General features: G+C 31.4%; 1 protein-coding gene across 3 annotated transcripts in view; it reads left to right on the forward strand.

The window, feature by feature from the left end:
- dmGlut (Dietary and metabolic glutamate transporter) overlaps window positions 1-25,659 on the forward strand; it is a 32,221-nt gene that overhangs the window by 4,579 nt on the left and 1,983 nt on the right. For all 3 annotated transcript variants that reach the window (XM_014233593.3, XM_036366949.2, XM_014233592.3), the window contains exons 2-6: window positions 1,925-2,177; window positions 23,938-24,119; window positions 24,186-24,632; window positions 24,703-25,087; window positions 25,154-25,392. In XM_014233593.3, the coding sequence (XP_014089068.3) occupies window positions 2,138-2,177; window positions 23,938-24,119; window positions 24,186-24,632; window positions 24,703-25,087; window positions 25,154-25,392 (1,293 nt within the window). In that variant the 5' untranslated portion in view covers window positions 1,925-2,137. The remainder of the gene's footprint in view (window positions 1-1,924; window positions 2,178-23,937; window positions 24,120-24,185; window positions 24,633-24,702; window positions 25,088-25,153; window positions 25,393-25,659) is intronic.

Genomic DNA, 25,659 nt, shown 5'->3' on the forward strand with positions numbered 1-25,659 from the left:
TACCAAAAGAGTGAATGAGTTTGTAATGAAAAAACGGATTTCTTTCTATACACTCTCTCCGTAATCGTCTGATCTATCACCATGTGACTATTTAATTTTTTTAAAACTGCAAAGCAACATGAAAGGAGCATTTTATGATGATATCTCAGCCATTCTAGCAACAGTAATCAATGTGCTGAAACACATTCCTATAAATGATATAAAAAAAATGTACGCATGCGCTGGTTGATCGTTCCAAACATTGTATTGAGTTTAATGGAACCTGTTTTGAATAAATAATAACTTTCAAAGATTGCATTTTATTATATAAATGTAATTATAATAATTTAAAATATAAAAAGTTCGGCTATTTTTAGGACACACCTTGTACGTACATATAAAAAAACATACATACATATGTATGTTAAGATTCTTGTAAACTGCTTGTTGAAAGCTTAAATGCTCAAAAAAATACACATCCTATGCATATATTCCTCATAAATTGCTGTGTATTGTATATGTGTGGAGCTAACACGGATTTTGCGATTTCTTGCGATGCTTCTTGATGTCTATCACAATGTTACTTTCTGCAAACACTTGAGCACATACATACATACATACGTACCAATATGAATGGCGTGCACACTTCTCGATATCTTGAATAATTTTTTTAAAACCTGTGCAAATACGGCTAACAAAATAAAAACAACAACAAGAACAACCTATAAAAAGGCTTATACATACATACATAAATATGTATATAACTAAAAAGTAATAACAAGAACAACAATCACTCCATAATAACTGAGAAACGCATGGCCAACAGCAAAAACAACAAGACAAAAACAATTAAAAAGTATAAATAAGATTTTAAGACACAACAAAACCAACAACTTAAGTAGTCGCGGAGCGTAAGTGCGCAAAGCAATAGCAAGAACAACGACCATAAATATTGATACAAACCAATCAAACACACATATGCATGCACATACCAGCAAAACGTAAAACGAAAAGGAATTAAGCAAAAATCTAAAAAAATAGCAAACATTGCAAAAAAAAATAACAAAGGCAAAAATAAAAAATTAAAAAAGCCAACAAAAATATAAAAAAATAAAAAAAGAAATAAAAATGTATAATGGACAAGCCACGCTTATCGCGTTCCGTATAAAAACGTAAGACGGTACAAAATTATCTCTCATTTGTAAATTAACAATCCATCGATCCAGTAGCGCTTTTTTCCTGTTGATTTTTTTGCGGTTTTCAGCTCGTAATTAAATATCACAATTTTTCTCCAGTGTGTTTGCTATTTTTGTTGCATTTCAAACAAGTTCGAATTATTCCACAATTAAACGTGGCTAAATTGAGTTTACCAAGTTGCTTCTATTGTTGTTGTTGTGAACACAATACACAAAGGATCAAAATATATAAAGAGATTTATAAAAAAAAATTTATGTAATAAAATATAAACAGCGTGATAAAAAATTAACAAAGCTTAATAAAGATCAATCGGTACAAAAATCGCTAATAAAAGAGTAACAACGAAAATTTCGTGTTCCGGCTAAAATCCTGTCAAAACAATTCAACAAAGCAAATTGAAACCTGAAATAAGCAAATAGTCATCAACTTCAAATATTTTACACAAAGAAAAATCGAGAGAACAAACTACGCCAATCGCAAACCATTCAACGCTAATCGCTAATTACCTTACCGGCTAATCGCATCGCTGATCAAACGTCTCTTTTACGCTTACCAATATAGTGTAAACGCTTTCATTACGCTCCAGCTATTTGTCTGTTTATCCCCCGTTTAGCGTACTATCTGCGTCCTTGCTCTCTTGCTTTATTTTGCTCACGCTAATATTGTGCGAAATTATCCTGTGTTAAGGATAATTTTACGTTATTTCCGTCAAATCAACAAATTTATTAATCTACGCCATCTGCTACAGTTTATTATTTAGTTGGAAATTTTGAGCTCGGAAATAGAAATCAAAGCGCAATCAAACTCTTGAAACACACACATCTTTAAACGATCAAGACAGCGGTCCGGCTTGTGAAGCCCCCGTCAAAGGAGCGCAGTTTTTGCTGTCGCAGCAGTTTTCTTATTTACCAAACTGGAGAATACGAGGTATACGCCTGTCTATACAACAGAAAGAATTAAAATGACGCAACAGCCGGAGTGGGGAATACGATTTTCGAGGTGTAAGTACATCGAAATATTATATATACATTTAAAATTTTTTAAGTATTTATGGAAATATGTTAGATTGGCTTAAATCGACTTAAGTTAATTAGAACTACTTGAGTTATGCTGAACAGCTTAATCAAGACTTAACTATATGCTTTAACTTAAAGAATGACTATGGATTAGTGCATTCTAATATTAATAATTTAGAGCTAGTTGATTTGCAAAGATTTTTGTTCGACATCAAAATATACACCTTAGCTTAAGTCTACTTAAGCTATTTTAACATATTGTAAACAGTTAAGAATTACACTCTGATAATCGGCCGCAATCTGCTTAAGCAGCTCAAAAAAGTTAATACATCGTCTATAACATAGTCTGATTTTCCCTTAAATAATTTACGGGCTTAATAATTAGTTTGTATTAAACCCAATTAGTGATTCTGAACTAGAAAATTTCGGATCAAACTTTGCAACTTTAAACTTTTGCTATAGAAAAATATCTTCAAGTATGATTTTTTATACTAAATAAAATTTTTTTTCATATTTTTATACTCTCGTAACCTGTTGCTACAGAGTATAATAGTTTTGTTCACCTAACGGTAGTTTGTATCACCTAAAACTAATCGAGTTAGATATAGGGTTATATATATATAAATGATCAGGATGAAGAGACGAGTTGAAATCCGGGTGACTGTCTATCCGTCCGTCCGTGCAAGCTCTAACTTGAGTAAAAATTGAGATATCTTTATGAAACTTGGTAGACATGTTTCTTGGTACCGTGAGACGGTTGGTGTTGCAGATGGGCGTAATCGGACCACTGCCAAGCGCACAAAACGCCATTAATCAAAAACAAATAAATTGCCATAACTAAGCTCCGCAATAAGATACAAGACTGTTATTTGGTACACAGGATCACATTAGGGAGGAGCATCTGCGGTTAAAATTTTTTTGGGCGTGGTCCCGCCCCTAATAAGTTTAATGTACATATCTCCTAAACCGCTAATGCTATAATAACAAAATTTACTGGAAGCAAATGTTTTTAGAACCTCTACCTACAGTGTGAAATTAGTTGAAATCGGGTGGCAACTCCGCCCACTCCCATATAACGGTACTGTTAAAAACTACTAAAAGCGCGATAAATCAAGTAACAAACACGCCAAAGACATTAAATTTTATTTCTGGGATGGTACGAGATGACTTTATAGGAACCTCATTCAAAATTAGACAGTGGGCGTTTAGAAAATAAAAAAAACCTTTACTTTTTAGTTTTTTTGTCAAATAAAATTAAATTAACATTTTTTGTAAAAAAAAAATATATATATATACATATATATATTTTACTAATTTATTGATATTTTTGCCAAATACGAGTACTTCGAACAGTTACAAAAAATCTATTAAAATTAGATTTGTCAGATTTTTTACACAGTATTATCGGTTTAAATATGATTTTAGTTAAAGTATTAAAATCGATTTGAGAAAGTGTTAACCTTCACTCTTTTAAAATTTTTTGTTGTGTTTTTATTTATTAACAAAAAAAATAGACTGTGCTTATATATAATATAATAGCTTAGTATTTTTCAACACCCTCTTTCTAAAAAATGTTTACTTTGAGATTAAATTACAGAAGTGGTTCAAAATTGTATACATATGTAATATAAATTAATTTTTATACCACATACACAAATGTATAATTGTTTATTATTTCTTGAAGAATAGAAGAAAATAAAAATGTATCGGCACCAATTAACAGCAATAAAATCATATATTAGGTGATAAGAATACAAGGGGTCTTTGTTTTAGCTTATGTCAACAGTGTTCAATGCCATTTTTTTGTATTGTAGTCAAGTAACAATTTTGTTCTCTCTAACCTTTCTCTAACATATCCTGGAGCAGTTTGGGTTCTGCTGTGAATTCGACGAACAACCGCTTAAAAAAATGATTTATGATTAAAAATTACAATTCCTCCTGAACATATTTCGTATATAAATATGTATGAATAGTCTTTAAAATTAGCACGATTCTGAATAAACATCACTACCGTCTGTGACACAGAAAATAAACTAATTAACATACATAAAACTGAATTGTATATAATTAGCAATTAACTGAAATGAAATTCGATTAAGAATAAATTACTTAACTCAAGCTTACACACTTGGCAACTAAGAACATAAGTCAGGAAATAATTTGCTCGCTCATGACTGAAACCACAAACTGCCATGTTCTAATACTTTATATATATATATATAAATATATGTAGGTAACCTTGCATTAATTAATTATGTAAGCTTCGTACAAAAAATTTACACTAAAAACACGCGTAAAATTACAAAACATGCCGGCGAAAAATGTAAATTTATGCAAAGCACCTGCAATGCCGAGAGTCTCGACGTTTAAAAATTGGCTTTCCAAACTTAATTTTGTCAATTTGTTTAATTAAGGGTTGATTGGTGATATACGAGTATATATATAGGTTATATGCAAGAAAATGATAAAATATTCTATAAAGTGAATATTTTTCCGTTACTAATTTATAGACATGAAGACATGAAGGATTGTGGTAAACATGATCTGAATTTAATAATATGAAATTGAGTTTAAAGAGAACATGAAAACAGCAGCAATATATTTTCACTCTTTCAATAAAGCTCTTGTACAATAAAGTTGGTATAACTTTTTGACCATTGACTTTGTCCTTCCATCTTTTCTTAAAAATTCAAATACAAAAAATATATTAAATATTTGCTTTAATAATTTAGAATATGAAGGTCATGTGCGAATGTAACGTTTTCGAATTTACCTTCACACACAAAACAACCATCTTAGTAACAGTTGTATTTCACAACCCACACTGAATGCTCTCTTCAGTGTTACTCATAAAAAATTCTTGTTGTGGGTTATCTAAAGTCGAGTACACAAGTCTAAACTGGTATGCAAACATATTTGGACGTATGTCAAATCGCACGACGCTGAAGCGACTCACATTTGCTTCAAATAACATTTCGCAAAGATTGTTGAACCGACTGGAACGTCAATCAAGACATGGGAAAATGGCAATAGAATTTTAAATGAATAAAGGGCGATAATGCGAAGCTAACTGTTTGAGTGCAAACATTCTTATAAAACCCGCAAGAGATTGGAAGCATCAAACTCGCTTATTAATTTTAATACGTTACGAGAACCACTGTTGCAGTTAGGACTAAATTAATATGCTAAATTGATTAATGATTTCCAAAAATTAAAAAAAGATCAGAATTTCGTTTTAGTCAATCCTCTCCTTTAAAAAATTTGGATATACAAAAGTACTTGGTGAAAATATTTCTACTAGGAGGAGGTACGTTGATAGAGAACAAATGAAATATTAGGTAAAGTAAAAAGTTCGTTCGGTTTTTTATTGATTTTTTAAAAGATGATAACTTTGTGTACATTTGTCCGATTAAAGTCAAATATGCGCCGTTTTGTTCGTAAACTTGTTGCCAACGAGATGCCAATTTCATTATACCCCTCTCTTAGAAGACTGCGTCCCTATTGCCAAAAAACTCGGGGAGCCAATTTTCACAGGCCTCTCTTGAAGCCAACTTCTCACCATTAAGCGCGTTCGCCATGGACAGGAAAAGATGGTAATCACTTGGTGCCAGGTCCGGACTATAAGGTGGGTGCATTAGAACCTCCCATCCGAGCTCCAGGAGCTTCTGGCGAGTCACCAAAGACGTGTGTGGCCTGGCGCTGTTCTGATGGAACACAATTCGGCCTCTGTTGATCAAAGATGGCCTCTTCTGGATGAGTGCTGCCTTCAAGCGGTCCAGTTGTTGGCAGTAGAGGGCCGAATTGAGCGTCTGGCCATAGGGGGGCAGCTCGTAGTAGATGATTCCTTGCCAATCCCACCAAACACACAGCAAAACCTTCCTGGCCGTCAATCAGGTCTTGGCCACCGTCTGGGCTGCTTTTCCGAGCATTGACCACGACCGTTTGCGCTCGATGTTGTCGTAAGTGACCCATTTTTCATCGCCAGTCACAATCCGCTTCAAAAACGGGTCGATTTTGTTGCGATTCTGCAGCGATTTGCAGATGGAAATTCGGTCCATCATGTTTTTTGCGTTAGTTCGTGTGACACCCAAACATCGAGCTCCTTTTTGAATCCAAGGTTATGCAAATGGTTCCAAACGGTTTTCTGGCTTATCTTTAGTTTCTCAGCAATTAAATAAGTGCTCACGTGACGGTCTGTTTCCACTATTTCCATGATTTTATCGCAATTTTCGACGACAGGCCTCCCGACGCGTGGTGCATCTTTGACATCGAAATTACCGGAACGGAACCTAGCAAATCACTTTTGTGCTACACGTTCGTTTACAGTATCGGGCCCATAAACTAAATTAATGTTTTCAGCCGCTTTGGCTGCTTTTTCGCTTTGATCGAAGAAAAATTGTAAAATATAGCGAATTTTCTCTTTGTTGGTGTCCATCTTTGACGAGCGCTCACAACGAACTGAGTAAATCAATCGAAAAACTGTCAAAGACAAACTTTTAGCGCGAATGAACACGTTTTCAGCGCCGTATAGTATGACATCATGCGACACGTAACACTAGTACTATGGACAATAACGCGATCTCTTAGATAAAAACCGAACGAACTTTTTACTTGACCTAATATTTATGCGATAATTTTATAAATCAGTTAAAGCACACTCACATAATTTGGTCATCAGTTTGTGCAATTTTTTTTTCAATTATTCTGTTTTATTACTTCTTTATTAAAATCACTTTCCTATTTATTTATATTATTATTAGTATATTTGTATTTAAGCCTACAATTTATTATAAATTCAAAAGATATGAGCGATCATATGACATGTTAATATTTTCAGTTTAATTAAATATCATATCGCCGGTTTTGTGGTTTCTTTTTTTCCCATACGCTTTATGATTTACATCGACGTTTACATACATACATAACGTATAAACGCTTACTTCGGATATGCCGCATTATTTTATATCAGATGATTAGTTGGTCAAAATATGAGACCAAAGAAAAAAATTCGTATATAAGTACATAGTGAGTTCTAATCAGGTCCATGCTTCTTCTTGACTAATAGAGAACATCAAAATGCTATTAGCTAGCACGAGGCATAAATGCCTATATAAATTTGAAATCGACTTAGTTAATTGCCATGTTTATGGCATTGTTAAAATAATTGTTATTTATTATTTAATTATTGGTGAGCTCAATATAGTTAAGACCGAGCTATAATGGTTCCAAATTTTAATTGTATGGGCCCGTCGTTTTTGAAAAAGTTTGTTGATTGGAACGTTAAGTTGGTAATAAATTGATACTTGGTGGATTTCGAAAGATATCGTAAAATGCTAATCAGCAGATAATCAATAAAGGAAACAAATAAACAGTTGTTTGGAGGTACATGAATAGGTATATTGGCTCAAAATAAAGTACATACTTCTGATTCTATTTTTAGTCTTTCATAAATTTTAATAGAAATATTCAGAAAAATGTTGAGGGCTAAAAACTATCGCTCACTAATTTCCGCACCGTAAAATACAAAAGCTACGTAAAATACAAAAGTTAACGTTTAGATACTTATAAAGCCATAAAGTGCTAAAGTGGAATTTTTCTTTACCCGCATAAAATACTAGCTGCCCTTTGAAGAGTATAAAAATTTACTTGTATTTACCTTTACCCTGGTACTATTTAGAACTCCGTATTATATCACAAATACCCTAAGACATTTTCCTTGGTCTACAATTCTAGTCTGACTCTCGCACTATCCAGTAATATAAGTACAACTCTTAATTGAATTTACCTCTTCATATGTGACAGCACTATCATTAATTAAGAAGCTTAGAATTTGAAAGATAAAATAAAAATTATAAAAAATGTTAAAACATTATGAAGTACGGTATAAAAAAATTAACAACTTCTATTCGATGTGAACGGGTATTCAAATATTTGACAGCTGTCAGTTAAAGTTCTAACATATTTATACGGTTATATGTACATGTATACCTATACATATGTATTCATTAATACATACAAAGATGCATTTATTTATCATCTGTTGATTTGACAATCATGACACTTGAAATTGAAAGAGCGATTAGAGCGAGCTAACGACTATGTATATATATACCTATACAAACATCTACATATATATGAATGTATGTAAATAAGTATGTTATGTATGGTTGTATAAAAGCACCATTTAGTATAATTGCTGATGAACTTGATTGACTGGCGTATATTATATGCGTTCCCACACATATTCTTTGGTATACCTATATGTATGTATGCATGTATGAAGGTAGGCCATAATCTCGAAAATCTCACTGATTATTATACTACATAATATACAGTTTTATAATAATATTTAATAACTCTCGACAGAACCCATGGCACATAGCTATTATCGCGTATAATATGTACATTCTTACATATAAACAAGTAAGGAAGGGCTAAGCTCGGATGTAACCGAACGTTTTATACTCTCGCAAAGTCAAATGGTATATTCGTTTGAGATTTCTTTGTGGATTGACTGATATTCTCGGGAGAAGGTCAACTATAGGCACTGGGGTCCACATGTTTAGTACTTAGGGGCTAGAACAGTTTTGGTTCGATTTAGACAATTTTTGGTCACAAGGTGGCATACTTTAAACGTATTATTCACGCAAAGTTTTACCCCGATATAATCATTGTTGCTTGATATGCATAGTGGAAAGTGAAAAAATCAGATGGAATTGAAAATGGTGTTATATGGGAAATAGGCGTGGTTGTAGTCCATTTTCGCACTATAATATAGAAATATGAGAAGAATGTTATGTACCGAATTTGGTTGAAATCGGTTAAGCAGATCTCAAGATATGGGTTTTCACCTAAAAGTGGGCTGTGCCACGCTCACTGTCTAATTTTGAACGCGGTTCCTTTGAAGTCATCTCATACCATCCCAGAGATAAAATTTAATGTCTCTGGCGTGTTTAGTGCTTGATTTATCGCGCTTTTAGTAGTTTTTAAGAGTACCGTTATATGGGAGTGGGCGGAGTTGCTACCCGATTTCAACTAATTTCACACTGTAGGTAGAGGTTCTAAAAACATTTGCTTCCAATGAATTTTGTTATTATAGCATTAGCGGTTTAGGAGATATGTACATTAAACTTATTAGGGGCGGGACCACGCCCAATTAAAAAAAAAATTTTAACTGCAGATGCCGCTCCCTAATGTGATCCTGTGTACCAAATAACAGTCTTGTATCTTATTGCGGAGCTTAGTTATGGCAAGTTATTTGTTTTTGATTAATGGCGTTTTGTGGGCGTGGCAGTGGTCCGATTACGCCCATCTGCAATACCAACCGTCTCACGGTACCAAGAAACATGTCTACCAAGTTTCATAAAGATATCTCAATTTTTACTCAACTTAGAGCTTGCACGGACGGACGGACAGACAGTCCCCCGGATTTCAACTCGTCTCTTCATCCTGATCATTTATATATATATTATATATAACCATATATCTAACTCGATTAGTTTTAGGTGATACAAACAACCGTTAGGTGAACAAAACTATTATACTCTGTAGCAACAGGTTGCGAGAGTATAAAAATTAGCTTAATCAATCACTTTCACTTAAATGGCATTCACCTAATGCGTATATAAAATAATTAAAGTGTTAAAACATTATAAACACGTAAATAGTTTATAAGAGCCAGAAACCTATACATAAACATACTTGTATGTTAAATGTAGAAGTGAAACATCAATTAAGTCAGAAATATGATGGTTTGTAAAGAAATAACATATCTATACCGGAAATTAACTTAACCTAAAAATACCAGATTTGTAACTGTGCTTTAGAACAATCAAATGAAAAATAAGAAACTATCAAGTATAAATTTCAAAAATTCAAATCTGAGAACATTTGATTTTTATATAAACAATTTTGTTAACAAAAATTTATAAAAAATAAACTACAGAGTACTTTATTTTGTAAATCTAAAAAACTGTATACTCATACTATTTCATTTGTGCTCACTAAAAAATTCTATTCGACATAAAGATAGCTTTATGTAGACATATTGTATATGTTTAAACGTACATATGTAGGTATATACATTTTCATATATAAACATAAAGTATGTATGATAAGTATGTGCTGAAGAGTTGCGATAATATTCGCTGACAGTCTCGACCCTTATCTGCTCCAATTTCCAAGCAGAATGGGATTATTATTAAGAATAAAGCACATCAACCGTAAGCATTGTGACCGTTTATGGGTTATTTATGTGTTATTTAGCAAAGCTTTTGAAATAATTACGAAACCAAGTTTCAGAATTCGCTCACTTCATAATAATAGATCTGAGTGAGCGCTTTTTAATATATACCGATAACTACTTTTTCAATGCGCATTTAATTTATCTTTGTTACTTAAATTTAAATAGAAACCAAAAAAGACGCAATATAATCTACTTACGAAACAGTTTTTATAATTAATGTTGCAATAAATATATCGGCATATGTCGATAACCCGATATTTTTGAATGCGCTTTTTTACTAAAATACTTCCGTTACTTTAGAATAGGACTTCAAGAAATATAAATAGAAACGACAGAAATAGCATCTTCTAATAAAGAAGCCCAGAAGTTGTATTGATAGTTAAATTTTAAAGATCGATAATTGGATTATTGCCCCCGAACGAACGAATTAAACGTATAATAAAAATATTTAAACAATTTGTTATAAAAAATACATTTTGGAATATATAAAAAAGTTAAAAATAAAAAAACAAAAAATAATGGTAACAAAAATCTCGAGCGTGTGGCATAAAATTAAAGAAAAGGAAATAAACTCTTACGGCAATCAAAAGGTTGATATTTAATTTTATTGCTGTCAATCAATAAAAGCAATGCATTCGTTTATGAACAATTTAATTGATGGCAATTCTATTGCGCACATTTATAGACAATATTATGGCACAACATAATTGAGCGCTTCCGAAAATGTCAAGTAAAATATGCAACGGCGTTTTTGTATAAAAATAGAATTAAATGACACAGGAAGTATTATATAGAATGTTGCATAATTATGTCTAGCATAGGAATGTTGCTATATGTATGCAAGCATGTGGTATATGTGTACATATGTAAATGTAGTTGACCTTGATGAACAAACCACAGTTATTAGTGGATTGCTCGCAGGTGAGCATGACGGCACGTAGCTTAAATATTTGTTTGTATGTGTGTATGTATAATAAGATATATCTAGATTTTCGTAACATGTAAACATATATACTATATGTATATATATTTAAGTCATATGTATAAACGTCATGCCAAAGTTCACTCACTTTTGGCATCATGCCAGCATGAAAAAAGCCGGCTAACAATACAAATATAATATAGTATACGAAAACAATATAAATGCATATTGACAACTTAATACACATTTTAATGCTCAACTATTGTTGCTTAATGTATGTATATGTGTATGGTATATTGACAGCTATTGTTGGGCATATTCAATTCGAGAAGGAACTATAACATAAACAAGCGCACAAATTGACTTTGCCAAACGGCTTGCCGACCCCCCTCATATCCGCACAACATAACTGGTGATAGATGTATGTACACATGTTTTTCGATATTTGAAACCGTGCAAATCCCCACTGTCACTCATTCGAAGCGCCACTCATTTAGTCAGAATGATTTTTTTTTTTGCTTCTACGCCGTTTTCCGCAAGCATATCACGTTCGCAGGTAAATTTCAGAGTTAGCATTTTAATATAGATTCAAACGGACATACAAACTAAAATGTACAGATGTATAAAGTAGCAAAAACTTCTTTTGAATATATGTATATACAAACACACGCACATACGTATGAGCATTTATTAGGCGTTGTGTCTGGCATATTAAGTGGCAACGTCTATAAAAATTAAAATGCGTTTTGAATTAGAATGGGCTTAGCCAAGATTCCAAAAAAAAAAACCATTAATGAAAAATATAATAGAATATTTAAACAGTATTTTTTTATGTTTTTCTTATTATATAATAATCGAATTCTAATCATGAATGCGCATTTCGCAAGTGATTTGCTGCACGCTTGCTTTGATTTAGAGTCCATTTTAAACAAATGAATTGTTTAATTGAAGTTTTAGATAGTGATCAAACGTATACACATGCATATACATATACACATATGTATTTAAAATGTCGATACATATTCATATAAAGAAGTTATGCGCTCAAGGTTCTCATTGATAGATAGGTTTAATGAACGAATAAATTTATCGGTTAAATTAAGAATAAACATAAACTAAAAACATGAAATACCTTAACTTCGGCTGCACCAAAGCTATAATAACGTTCACCAATGCATTTCGTTTAGTTTTAGCGTAGGGTATAAAAATAATTTTTTCTTGCTGATGATCTGTCAGTTTATATGGCAGCTATATGCTATAGTTGTCCGATCCGAACTATATATTCTGATATTGCAGCGTTGCTGTGAACAATAAACTGTACAAAATTTCGTGAAGATATCTTGTCAAATAAAGTCAAAAAGTTTTCCATACAAGAACTTAATGTTGATCGTTCATTTTGTATGTCAGTTATACATATGCTATAGTGGTCCGATATCGATGGTTCAGATGTAGATAGAAACTCTCCAAGCATTGCGTTCTGAATACTATAGACGATTTATCCTCTATTAATTCAAATTTAACGCCGACATACCAAACGTATCCTAACCACGTCTTTGTTCTCGGTAGAAAACATTCCCCAAAAAATTTTTAGCACAGCTGTTGAGTTGACAGTTCTTGGCCGGATAAATATTCGGATCCGTTCCGATGGGGCTGCCACCGAACAGCAGCTCTCTTAATTTGATTGAAGCTCAACCAAACATTGCGTTTCCTGTTTCGTTTTTTGTTGTTGTTTCATCGCTATCTACATTAACATTTTTCTTGAGAAAAAAATGTAAAGGATATTTGACTCGCATAAAAATGTAAAATAATTCGGGCTTTATGAGTGATACCGTGATGAGAGAACACGTTTTAAGAACTTTTGTTTTCTAGCTATGAAATGACACATTAGATTTTTTATGGTTAATAAACGCGTATATATAAACTATAAATAAAAATGATATTTGTAAAAAAAATGGTATTTCTGATTAGTTATTTTTTGTATAGTGTAAGGTTAAGACCGCAACGAAAATGCTCACTTATCTGATATAAAGCTAAAGCTTCATTGTTAATTAAAAAGTCAAATTCAAATTTACAATCGAAATTTCTAAGCGTGTTTAAAAAAAATAGCGAGTAAGTGATGACATTTCTTCGGCAATAAATTATAATGCTAATAAATATAAAAAATTAAATACCAGTGATTTCCGTCTGAATAACCGAAAAAATATATATGCCGATGTGTATTATTGCATTCAAGCATTTCAATAAAGCCATTAAGCTATACATATATTGAATTGTTGTTGTAAGTACAGGATGATAATTAATTATAAAAAATATATATTATTATGTTCAGTTCGCTGGCATTGAATATTTTTTTTATAGACTTTATAGACATAAAAGAGGTCAAAATGTCTTCTTTTAGGTCTTCAGCAAAATCGGTAGCATTGAATATAAAGTTCGACGCCAACCCATTGTATATGACAACTAGAAATTAATAATAAATTTCAATGTTAAAATAAAGTAATTTCACCTCAACACGTTATTCCATGAAACAATTGACGTAATGAAAAATATTAACGAAAAATATTTTAAATATGGAAAAGCTTAAAGAGCGGAAATATAAAAGCTATCGATATATTATATATGAACTACATACATATGTGTACTATGCGTACATACACATGGTATGTTAAGATATGTACATAGGTATATACAATTTAAGTTCGCCACGAAGTTTGTAACACACAGAAGGAAATGTCGGAAGACCCTATAAAGTATATATTGTACATAAATGATCAGCATGACGAGCTGAGCCGATCTAGCCATGTTTGTTCTCCTGTCTGTCTGTATAAACGAAACGAACTAGTCCCTCAGTTTTTAAGAAGCTATTCCCATGTAGGAACCACTGATATCGGACCACTATATATATATATAGCCACCATATATACTGAGCAATCAAAAACGAGCAATTGTCTATATACTTTTATATTTGACGAGATATCTTCGCGACATTTTGCATGGATTATTGTCTAAGGCAACGCCGCAATTTCTTCAGGTCGGACCACTACAGTACTATATAACTGCCATACAGATTGACCAATCAAAATCGAGTTAAGATCTTTTTATACCCTTTTATACTTAAAAAAAAACACCCGTGAAGGGTATTATAGATAGCTTCGGTGGTGCCGAAGTTAACGTTATTTTTTGTTCTTATGTATATTTTTATAAATATTCTTTTAAACAATTTTTTATATAATTTTTAAAATTATCTTATTTTATCTGCGTAATGAATAGTGTGACCACTGACATTAATAATCACACTTACATGTACATACATATATATACACACAATATAAATGTATGTGATGTATGTGCATACATTGTATATGGTGCGTTATAAAATCGCAGGTAATACATTTCCGCTTTTTATAGCGTACACGTTTTTGTGCTGTAAATTCTTTTGTTTCGACATTTTTTTTATATGCAGCTGTAATTAAACTAATAATTCAACAATTTAATGATTACAACAAGCAATAGGTATACACATGTAATATATACTTATATGCCTGTATGTATGTATATTAATTACTACATCATATCGATCATGCGCGTGCATTAATTAATGTATGTGGAAAAAGATAGCAAATGTAAATCACCTATACCGTACAATATATACATATGGTAAACTATATGAGCGCTATGCACGTAATTTAATTGTGGCCGAGATTGAAATAGAGATTGAGAGACTATTATAGTAATTTAGCGGCTTTTAATTCTACAGAATTGGCTCAAATAACATTATGCGAGAAAAACATAGAGTGTACACATGCATACGCACCCTGTATAAGTGTATATTAATACTTTAGTAGCTGTTGTCGCTCTTGCGCTTCGGTTATATTAGCTGTTTACTGTTTAGAGTATATCTTTCACCACAAAACGTGTCGGTATTACACAAAAATAGTGTAAAGAGGCATTTTAACAATTATTTATATCAAATTTCATTACCTAACTGCCGATGCAAGGGATTATGTTTGTAATACAATTGTTGGTTTGTTTAAAAAAAATCAATTTAATAAAATCGACAAATAAAAGTGATGATTTGAAAGAGCTCACTGAAGAGAAATTAGAAAAATTACAATAAAAAAAGACAAAAAAAAAACGTTAATTTTGAATGCACCGAAGCTATAATACTCTTTGCAAATATACAATATTGCTTACAAGAACTTGATTTTGAACGGTTAGTTTGTACGGCAGCTATATGCTATAGTGACTAGATCTGAACAATTTCTTCGAAGACTACACCCTTTTCTTAGACAATAACTCATGTCAAATTTCTTGAAGATATCTCGTCAAATGAAAAAGCTTTTCATACAAGCACTTTATTCCGATCGCTTAGTTTTTATGGTAGCTATATGCTATAGTGGTTCCGACATATTAGCAGCTTTCTTGAAGAAAAAAGGACGTGTGCAAAATTTCAGATCGATATTTCCAAAACTGAGGGACTAGTTCGCTTATATACAGACGGGCAGACGGACAAGGCTAAATTGAATCAGCTCGTCATGCTGAGCATTTATATGGTATATAGACTCCGACGTTTACTTCTATCTGTCCGTGTACAAAAATAGTCTGCAAGAGGCAATTTTTGGACATTATACATAATTTAAGAATACACAGTAAAATTAAAAAAAAAAAATTCAATTCCGACGCCGCTAAAAAAATGTCTTCCATTGTTGCAGTGGATGAAAAACAAATAAAATTCTACCAGAAGGTATTGTTCATACAAGGACCTACAATAAAAAAAATTGGCAAAATGGCGTCTTTTTAAAAAATGTTCGATTTTAACCAAATTTTTGGATTAAAAACTTGCTGGTCTTTGTATGGAAAATTTGATAGTGACCGGATAATTTGTCTCCGAGTAATCACACAAGAAGATTTGAATAATGTAGTTTTGAGAAAAACCCGTTTAAATACAAACTGATAGAGCTGATTGAACTAAACGGTTACATTATAGAAGGCTGTAACTAAAAAATTAATTCAGATATCCATTTAAAATTGTAGTATGATATATTTGAAGATATAAACTATATAAATATAAAACAAAAACGTTTTTCTTTTAATGTCTAAAATAATTCTTAATAGGAAATCCTGTAAGATTTGTTATGGTAAGGGCCTTGGAAACCACAAGCTATGTTGTTGGTTACTATTCAATACGTAAAAGTGCATAAATTACAAAGAAAAAACATTTTAGCACGTTTTTGTAATTTACAATTAAAAATTCTGTGGCAATAAAAAAATCAAAGTTGCAGCGCAAAATACATAGAATTCTGGAAACATTGTCTAAGATTAACCCTTCAATTCCGTAAAGCAAAGTACTAAAAATTAACTCGGTTGCCACAAAAAAGCAAAAAAGGACATTATGAATTGTTTTTTAAAAGATAAACGCATGGTTATAAAATTATTTAGGTCGTTGTCATATATACAAATATTTTACTACAAATAAATATCATAAATTTCTTATTTTACTTTAATAGCGCTGTTTGCTATACAACTGGCGTGGAAACGTTTGCTAAAAGCTATGTAGCCACAAAAGGGTTAAGTGCGTTACTTTTTGAATACACAAACTTTTAGGAAATCAGAGTTTTCTTAATTGATAAACTTCGTGGCAGTAGAACTACTTATTCTAAAACCATTAAAATAACGTGCAGCAATAAACAAATCACATAAAATGTAAATGTAAATGTAAAAGACATAGCTTATTGTACATATATAGATAGGAATACAGATTACTACTCTAATGAGCTTACAAATTACTGTTCTAAGCTGTGAAGTGAGTCAAGAAACACCTGACACGAACTGAAATAGGAAAGTATTAGGGTGGAGCCAAATAGGATCTAATGATTACAGTAATACTTTAACCGAAATGACATTTTGAAGCACCCTATACTACATATAAAAATACTATTATCATTAGTCAAATTAGCTATGGATTTCTCCGAAAAACCTCATCTTTCATACAGGAACGAATTTATTTAGAATAAAATTATTAAATAAATTCGATATTTTATTTTCAGTGCTAACAATTTTATAATTAAACTTAAAACGAAAGTCAGCAAGTCGTAGTGCTTGATGAGGGTATTTGCTAAGTAATTAATTGTTTAGAATAGTTATATACATATATGCTCACGTAAATATGGTACATATTCTACGCTAATGAGTACTTTGAAAGTGAGTGTAATTTTTTCTTTAATATTTTTTTTTTTCATTTGTTTTTGTTAATTTGTGAGAGTGCAGTAAAAGCGTTTTTACAATTACTTTACCTTTTTGCGATGTGCGCTTCAAATGATTAACTCTGGCAACGTGCAATGCAATACATACATACAAGTATATACGCACAAACACAAGTAGTGGCAGATACTATCAGGTGTATATTTATATTTTCTGTTAATTTTTAAAATTTTAACAGGAAATATATATACATACACATGCATACAAAAATACATATGAATCAAAAAAACAAAGCAGACAGGTGGCAATAATTATGTAAATTTACTTCCATTAGAGCGCGCAAGATTAAGAATACGCAGATATTATTATTTTATTATATAATACAAAACACTGAAATCAAAACCAATATAAATTCGAAATTATGAATGAAAAACAGAAGCTGTTTGTTTTTTTTTTTTAGAGAAAAGATAAGTTGTAAATTTTATTTGAAAAAAATTGTTTTTCGGGAAAATAAATTCTTTGCAAAAAAAATTTGTTTGTCTTGATATATAAAATGTAAATAAATTTAATAAAAAAATATGGTATATATATTTCAATTTATAAAGTGTTTTAAATCATATATTTTACATTTAATTTTTTATGGTACCATGTAAAATTTATAATTTTATTATAAGAAACACAAAAAATACATTAGAAGTGCAGTAAAATGGCTTTTTAATAGTTAAGGAATTTTAAATGCCACACTATATGTGTAATTATTTTTTCTTATGACGTCGAAATTTAAATTTAAAAAAATATAACAAAGAAATATTACTTTATATATTATATACATAATAATAATTTACGATAGTGTTCAACAATGTATTACAATTACTTGTAATTCAGTTTGTGGTAGTATTTAAAAAAAATTTAAAAAATATATATAAAAAATTAACAAAACTGTAAGAAACTTTCTTGTTGAAATTTCTAATGCACTTTCAAAAAGAATATTTCGAAAAATATTTTTTAAAGTATATAAACCCTCAAAAAAATAATATTTTCTAAATTTAGGAAAATTAAAAATTATATTTTATTTATAAAGAAGTACATAACACCAATCTAAGAACTGAGATTTTGAAGAACTTTTTTTAAAATGTAAACAACAACGTCTAGGTAAACAACCAATTAACAATATTAGGAAGAAAAAACATAGTTTTTTGATTTTTAACTGAAAATAACATGTACCCCGCCCCAGAATGACTTTACCTGTTATATATGTGCATATGTGACTGGATTGGTATTAATATTTTTTCACATTAAAGCCTTTGGCTTATTGTAGATAAATGGATATAAATTTCATGAGACAGTGCATGATAACATACTAAAATTAAAACCGATAATATATAATAATAATAACATTATTATTAGTAACAATATACTTTATGAAGCAATAAAGATATTATATTTTGTAAACTATTAACAATGACAAATTCAATGGAATTGTTTACAATTTATATCTATTACATTATTATCGAGTAATTATTAAAGTCACATATAAATATACTCATTTACATACGTATGTATGTATGTAAAGAATATAAATATTATAAACATTTCATATTGAATTGAATTAATTATTGTATAAACACATCTACATATACTTACTGCTGGTTATAGGTATACTCGAACATAGAGAACCAATAAATATTCTGTACATATGTATATACGAATAATTACATGTTCATACCACTGATTTGCCATTTAAATTTTAAGTAATTTGCTTTATTTAACCCAATTATATATGTATGTATGTATGTAGCATAACTAGCGTGTCTGGACATTGCGCGCACCAAATACCTAAGCTACAACAACATAAATAAATGCATTGTTTTAATGATATTCTAAAACCGACACAATAAAGATTTGCATTTCTATTAAGCAAGTTTAAATGCGAATAGAGACAGGGCAAACCTTCAATGAGGTCTTTTAACTCAAAAGCTAAGCCAAACAAAAAAAAATAATAATAATTATATCAACAAAACAAAAAACAAAAACAAGGAAAAACGTTAACTTCGATTGCACCGATGCTATAATACCCATCATAAGAAAAGAGTTTCCTTACAAAAACTTGATTCCGATCGTTCAGTTAATATGGCAGCTATATGCTATAGTCATCCGATCTATACAATTTCTTCGGAAATTACATAGTTGCGTTAGGCAATAATCCGTGCGTAATTTTGTGAAGATACCTCGTCAAATGAAAGAGTTTTCCATACAAGCACTTGATTCAGATCGTTCAGTTAATATGGCAGCTATCTCATCATGCTGATCATTTATGTATGTATTTTATAGGGTCTCCGACGTTTCCTTCTGAGTGTTACAAACTTCGTGACAAACTGAGTATACTTTGTTCAGGGTATAATGATAATAAAAACAAAATTGGAAGAGCTCAACTTGTTTTACGCTATTTTATAATTTTATTCAATTAATAGCGATCATTCACCTCCCGAAATCATTTACAATAACAAAAATCCACACACATAAACACTTCTAGAATATACATACACATGCATAAATAGGTAGTTGCCAAATCATTATCAAATTATTTGAACAGGTTTTAAGCTGCTATTCGCGTAAATAATTTAAAAGTCTTAAAAAAAAGTCTTTCAGCCTTTTCCTTCCCCACACATTTTTCTATATTTTTGACATATACATACATACATATATGTATGTTTTACCACATGTATCTACACATATGCAGTACTTTAACATAGCCAAGGTTGATAAATTTTTAATTTAATTTTTAATACCAAACTAGAAGTAACTAATTAAGTTTTAATAAAAATTACAAAGTCGGATTTAAAATTTGGAAATTTTCTATTTTATAAATTAAAATTTAAAAATTAATTAAAAATTGATCAAATAATTTTATTTAAAAAAGCTGGAATAAAAAGGTTTATCCCTACATATATATATTTTTAACTGAAACACTATAATTATATATAAAGAAGTCAAAGAGTTGATTGATGATATTTGATTAAAATAATGCTTTCCTTTTCCCAAAATAAACAAATACACGAAGTACGCAAGCATAACATAATTTAAATTTCTAAAAACACAATTTTTAAATTTTTAATTATTAATTTAAAATTTTTAAATTTAAATCGTGCAACGATTATTTAATATTTTATTCAAACGGTATTTAAAATTAAAATTTTAATTTAAAATTTTTAAACCGGTATTCGAGATTAGAAATATTAAAATTATTTTTATTAAAGATTTACCGCATAGAAAAATAAAAAAAATTAATTTAAATGTTTATTCAATTAATTTAAATTATCATTATCTGCAACCCTGAACAGAGGTAATCTTAGTCAGAAATAATCGATTAAACTAATAATTTGAGTCCTACCGAACATAGAAATAAGTTCAGATTTTTAATTTTAAGAAATGTTCAAACTTTTCAAATTAAAAAAAAAATTAATTAAAAATAAAAAATATAAACATGTTTTTAAAAATCCTGACAATGATGATGTACTCGAATAATATATTGTAAAAAAAAACTCTTTCCTACGACAAGCTTTTTTGGTGAGTGAAAATTAAATCAAAATTTTGTTATTTTTTTAACTTAGAGTTTCATTAAATACAATTCTTGAAATTCATTTTTAAATTTCATTGAACTGTAATATTTGATATAAATTGCATTTTTCCCACCCTATATTACGTGCAACTATAAAAGCATTCAAGTACTTGAAGCTGTCCACCACTGATTTTAGGCATTCTCAATGTGAGCTCTCACTATTTTAACAGTAATTTCAAATATGGTCTGAAATTCTGTTGAAATTTTAAATTTGATTAGCTCATCAGAATATCATAAAAACATTTACAATTCAATTACTCACTCATTGAGCTCACACATTGTCTAATTTTTTTGTCCACCTTCGTTAATTCGATAATTTGGCACGAACAGTGTTGATTGTGTGACTGTTGTACACTTCATTAAATTTAATATGAAATAGATTGTATACATTTACTTCCGTAATTACCTAGTAGCACGAAATCGAAGTAATTTAAAAAGCTGCAGGCAAAAGCTCATTAGCAAGTTAAGCTTTTTTTATAAAAAAAAATTGTAGATACCAAAAAATTTCTTTTTATATTTCGTAGTATTTCTTCCAATAATTTTCTTTTATCTTTAAAACTATTGATGAAAATATTCTAGCCACATAATGTTGTACGCATATTTCTTGCCACCAATGTAGGTATATTCACATATATTGTACATACATACATTAGTATACATTTTAAATTGAGTGCGGGTTCACGTGTGGTCTACAAAAGTGACAACTGACGTGAATTCAGTGAATCATGCAATTTTAAGTGGAACAAAAATATTTTTGTTTTTTATTTTCCTAAGATAATTGAGTATTTAACTATATATTTAGTACAAGTAAATTGAATTTTCTGTGGTTTGTGATTTGTTATAGCAGACAATTTCCAAATCTGGCGATTTGATTAATGACCTATCGAAAAAAAAACCGTCGAGAACATGATTCATAGCCTTGAACGTAGAAGTCTAGTTAACGTACAATACTAAATTCACCGTATATAGTATTCCCAATTTCTATAGCAATCTATTTCTACCAATTGCGTCGTAGGTTAAAAATGCTTTAGTGACCACACTTATAGCAGTTAGACAGTTCTTAATAACAGGGCAGCTTTATGAGATCAAAATGGTGACAGAAATACGCAGAGAGAATTTAAAAAATAGGAGAACTTTTGAGATAAGAGCATAATTTTATGAGATGATATATCATGTTTTCGATATACATAGTATAGTGCAAAGTAAGATTAAATTTATCGAAAAAAAAGTAAGGAATGGCTAAGTTCGGGTGTAACCGAACATTTCATACTCTGGGCCAACAATATATATGAGGGTAAGTCAACCGGATGTTTGAAAATCCTGATATTAGTTTAATGGTGGCGAGTGCAAGTTTGCACCTGATTTTATCCGTTTTAGGCATTATTTTCGGTAAAAAGTCAACTTTGGCACTGACAGTCCACTTATCCGGTAGCTAGGGCTTGAACAGTTTTGTTTCGATTTAGACAATTTTTGGTCACAAGATGGCAAACATTACATACCAAATTTGGCCAAATTCGACCAACTCGACCGGTATGTCCTGAGATATGGGTTTTCCCTTAAAGGTGGGCAGTGCCGCGCCAATCGTACAATTTTGATACCTGCTCCTATAAATCCTACTTGTGCTATCTTGGATATAAAATTTAATGTCTCTGACGCATTAAGTTATTGATTTATCCCACTTTTAGTAGTTTTTAACAAAACTTTTATATGGGGAGTGACGTGGCTATCATCCGATTTCACCTATTTTCACGCTAGCGCAAGAGATGTCGATATGATTTGTCCCGTGCAAATTTGAGTGATATAGCTTAAATGATTTGGGAGATAAATACAAAAAACCTATTATGAGTGTAGCCACGCCCATTTTTTAAAAATTTTCATACCACAGGTGCCTCTTGTTATTAAAATTTATTGTATCAAAATTAGTTATGTATCTTAACTTGCTGCTTAGTTATGGCAATTTATAGGTTGGCAGTCGTCCGATTATGCCCATCTACAAACTCGTTCTCAATTTTTTGCCAAGGAATACATGTACCATTAAGATATCTAAGTTTTTACTCAAGTTACAGTTTGCACAGACAGACGGACGGACAGACAGTCACTCGGAATTTAACTCGTCTTTTCACCTATACATTTATATACCATGTATATAACTCCATATCTATCTCGATTAGTTTTAGGTGATACAAACAACCATTAGGTGAACAAAGCTCTTATACTCTGTAACAACATGTTGCAATAGTATGTATATATTTCATATTACCGAAATAAAGCCACATTTCAATGTGAAATTGTACAAGATATTTGAAATGCAGTAATGGGGAACCAACAATCTTTCAAAATATAATGTAAGCAGTCAAGCTGTTATACCTCAAAGAGATATTAGGAGCAGTCAGAATTCACTAGTTTGTAGTCTTGATCCACGTAATTTCTATAGCCCGCAAAATTTGCTCTTTTATAAAAAAAAAGATTATTCAAATCAGATTTTTTAGCTAAAAAAAATTAGAATGAAACCTACAGTCTTTCGAAGCAAACCTTTAACTTTTAGAACCCCACTTTGTGTAAGTCAGCAAAAAGTTCCACGCCACAAAAATGAGAAAAAGCTTAAACAAAGCTGGTGTAAACGCCATACCAATCTTCTTAGTAAACTTTAAGGTCAAAAACTCCAATTTGAAAGTAATCCTAACTGTATGTTCTTTACTTATGCTAATTAAACTGCAAATATATATTTATTTAATTTTCACAAATTTTTTTATTTCAGTTTTCCTCGTACCTCAGCGCGTGATCCTTTCGATCATGGGCTTTCTTGCCATACTCAATGCATATACGATGCGTATATGCCTCTCGGTGGCTATTACTGAGCTGGTAGTTAAGAAAAATCGTACAGATGAAGATGGTGGATCGGCGGTGTGCGTGGCCGACGGTTTGGACTCAGAATCAAGTGTAAGCTTACGATGCACCGTTGCATGAACCAAATAATCAGCATACATATGTATATAATTCTTACAGTCTGGTGGCGAATATGAATGGTCAGAAGAGTTACAAGGTTATATACTTTCATCCTTCTATATTGGTTACATTTTGACGCACATTCCTGGCGGTCTATTGGCTGAGAAATTCGGTGGTAAATGGACGCTCAGTTTGGGTATACTCTCCACTGCATTCTTCACCGTCATTACACCGCTCGCCATTATTAAAGGTGGTGCGACTTGGCTAATTATTGTACGTATTCTGATGGGTATTGGTGAGGGTACCACCTTCCCTGCTTTGAGTGTATTATTAGCGCAATGGGTACCGATTAAGGAGCGTGGCAAGTTGGGTGCGTTGGTATTGGGAGGCGGACAAGTCGGAACAATTTTGGGTAATCTATTGTCTGGTTTGCTGTTGGACGCTTACGATTGGCCTGTGGTCTTCTATTTCTTCGGTGGTATTGGACTTGTGTGGTTCGTTATTTTCGTAAGTGAATTGCTGCCATACAAACTATTAGGGAATATCTAAAATAAATTATTCTTGTATTTAATTATAGACTTTCCTCTGCTACAGTGACCCAACCACACATCCATTCATTAAACCTAGCGAAAAGGAGTATCTAACTAAACATATGGGTAGCATTGGACGCAACAAGAATTTGCCACCCACACCATGGCGTGCCATATTAACCAGTTTGCCAATGTGGGCTTTGATTTCAGCACAAATTGGTCACGATTGGGGTTTCTATATTATGGTTACTGATTTGCCCAAATACATGGCGGATGTTATGCAATTCTCCATTAAAGCTAACGGTCTCTACTCTTCACTACCATACGCCATGATGTGGATCCTATCGTTGGGTTCAGGTTTCGTTGGCGATTGGTTGATTTCACGTAAAATCATGAACATCACAAATGTGCGCAAGATGATGACTGGTTTAGGTGAGTAAAAGAGTGCTTTGTGCTTCGTTGTCCATAAAAATACTTAATGCTATTCTTCCACTTTAGCTGCCTTTGGCCCAGCGATCTTCATGGTTGCCGCTTCATATGCTGGTTGTGATCGTATTGCTGTCGTTACACTCTTCACCATTTGCATGGGTCTTATGGGTGCTTTCTATGCGGGCATGAAGCTTACACCTCTCGATATGAGTCCCAACTATGCGGGCACATTGATGGCGATCACCAACGGTATTGGTGCGATTACGGGCGTCGTTTCACCATCACTGGTTGGCTTGATGACACCAAATGTAAGTTAAAACGCACAAAAAAAATAAAATTTATCGAAATAGCGTACGGTCATTCTATGCACATTTGAATTTATTTAAATAACAGATCGAATGAAAAGACTGTAAAGCTGGAACTCCAGACTTATCTCAACTTGTTAGCATTTATTCAGCTTTTTAGCATTTAGAAGAAGTATAGCACTGAACACAGGGCAAAAAAAATGGCATCAGACTTTAAGAGTTTAAGTAAAACCCGACACTAAGTACAAGCTTCACGCTTAAATTCCAATC

Source organism: Bactrocera oleae, chromosome 3 (genome assembly GCF_042242935.1).
Source record: "Bactrocera oleae isolate idBacOlea1 chromosome 3, idBacOlea1, whole genome shotgun sequence".
Classification (NCBI taxonomy): Eukaryota; Metazoa; Arthropoda; class Insecta; order Diptera; family Tephritidae; genus Bactrocera; species Bactrocera oleae.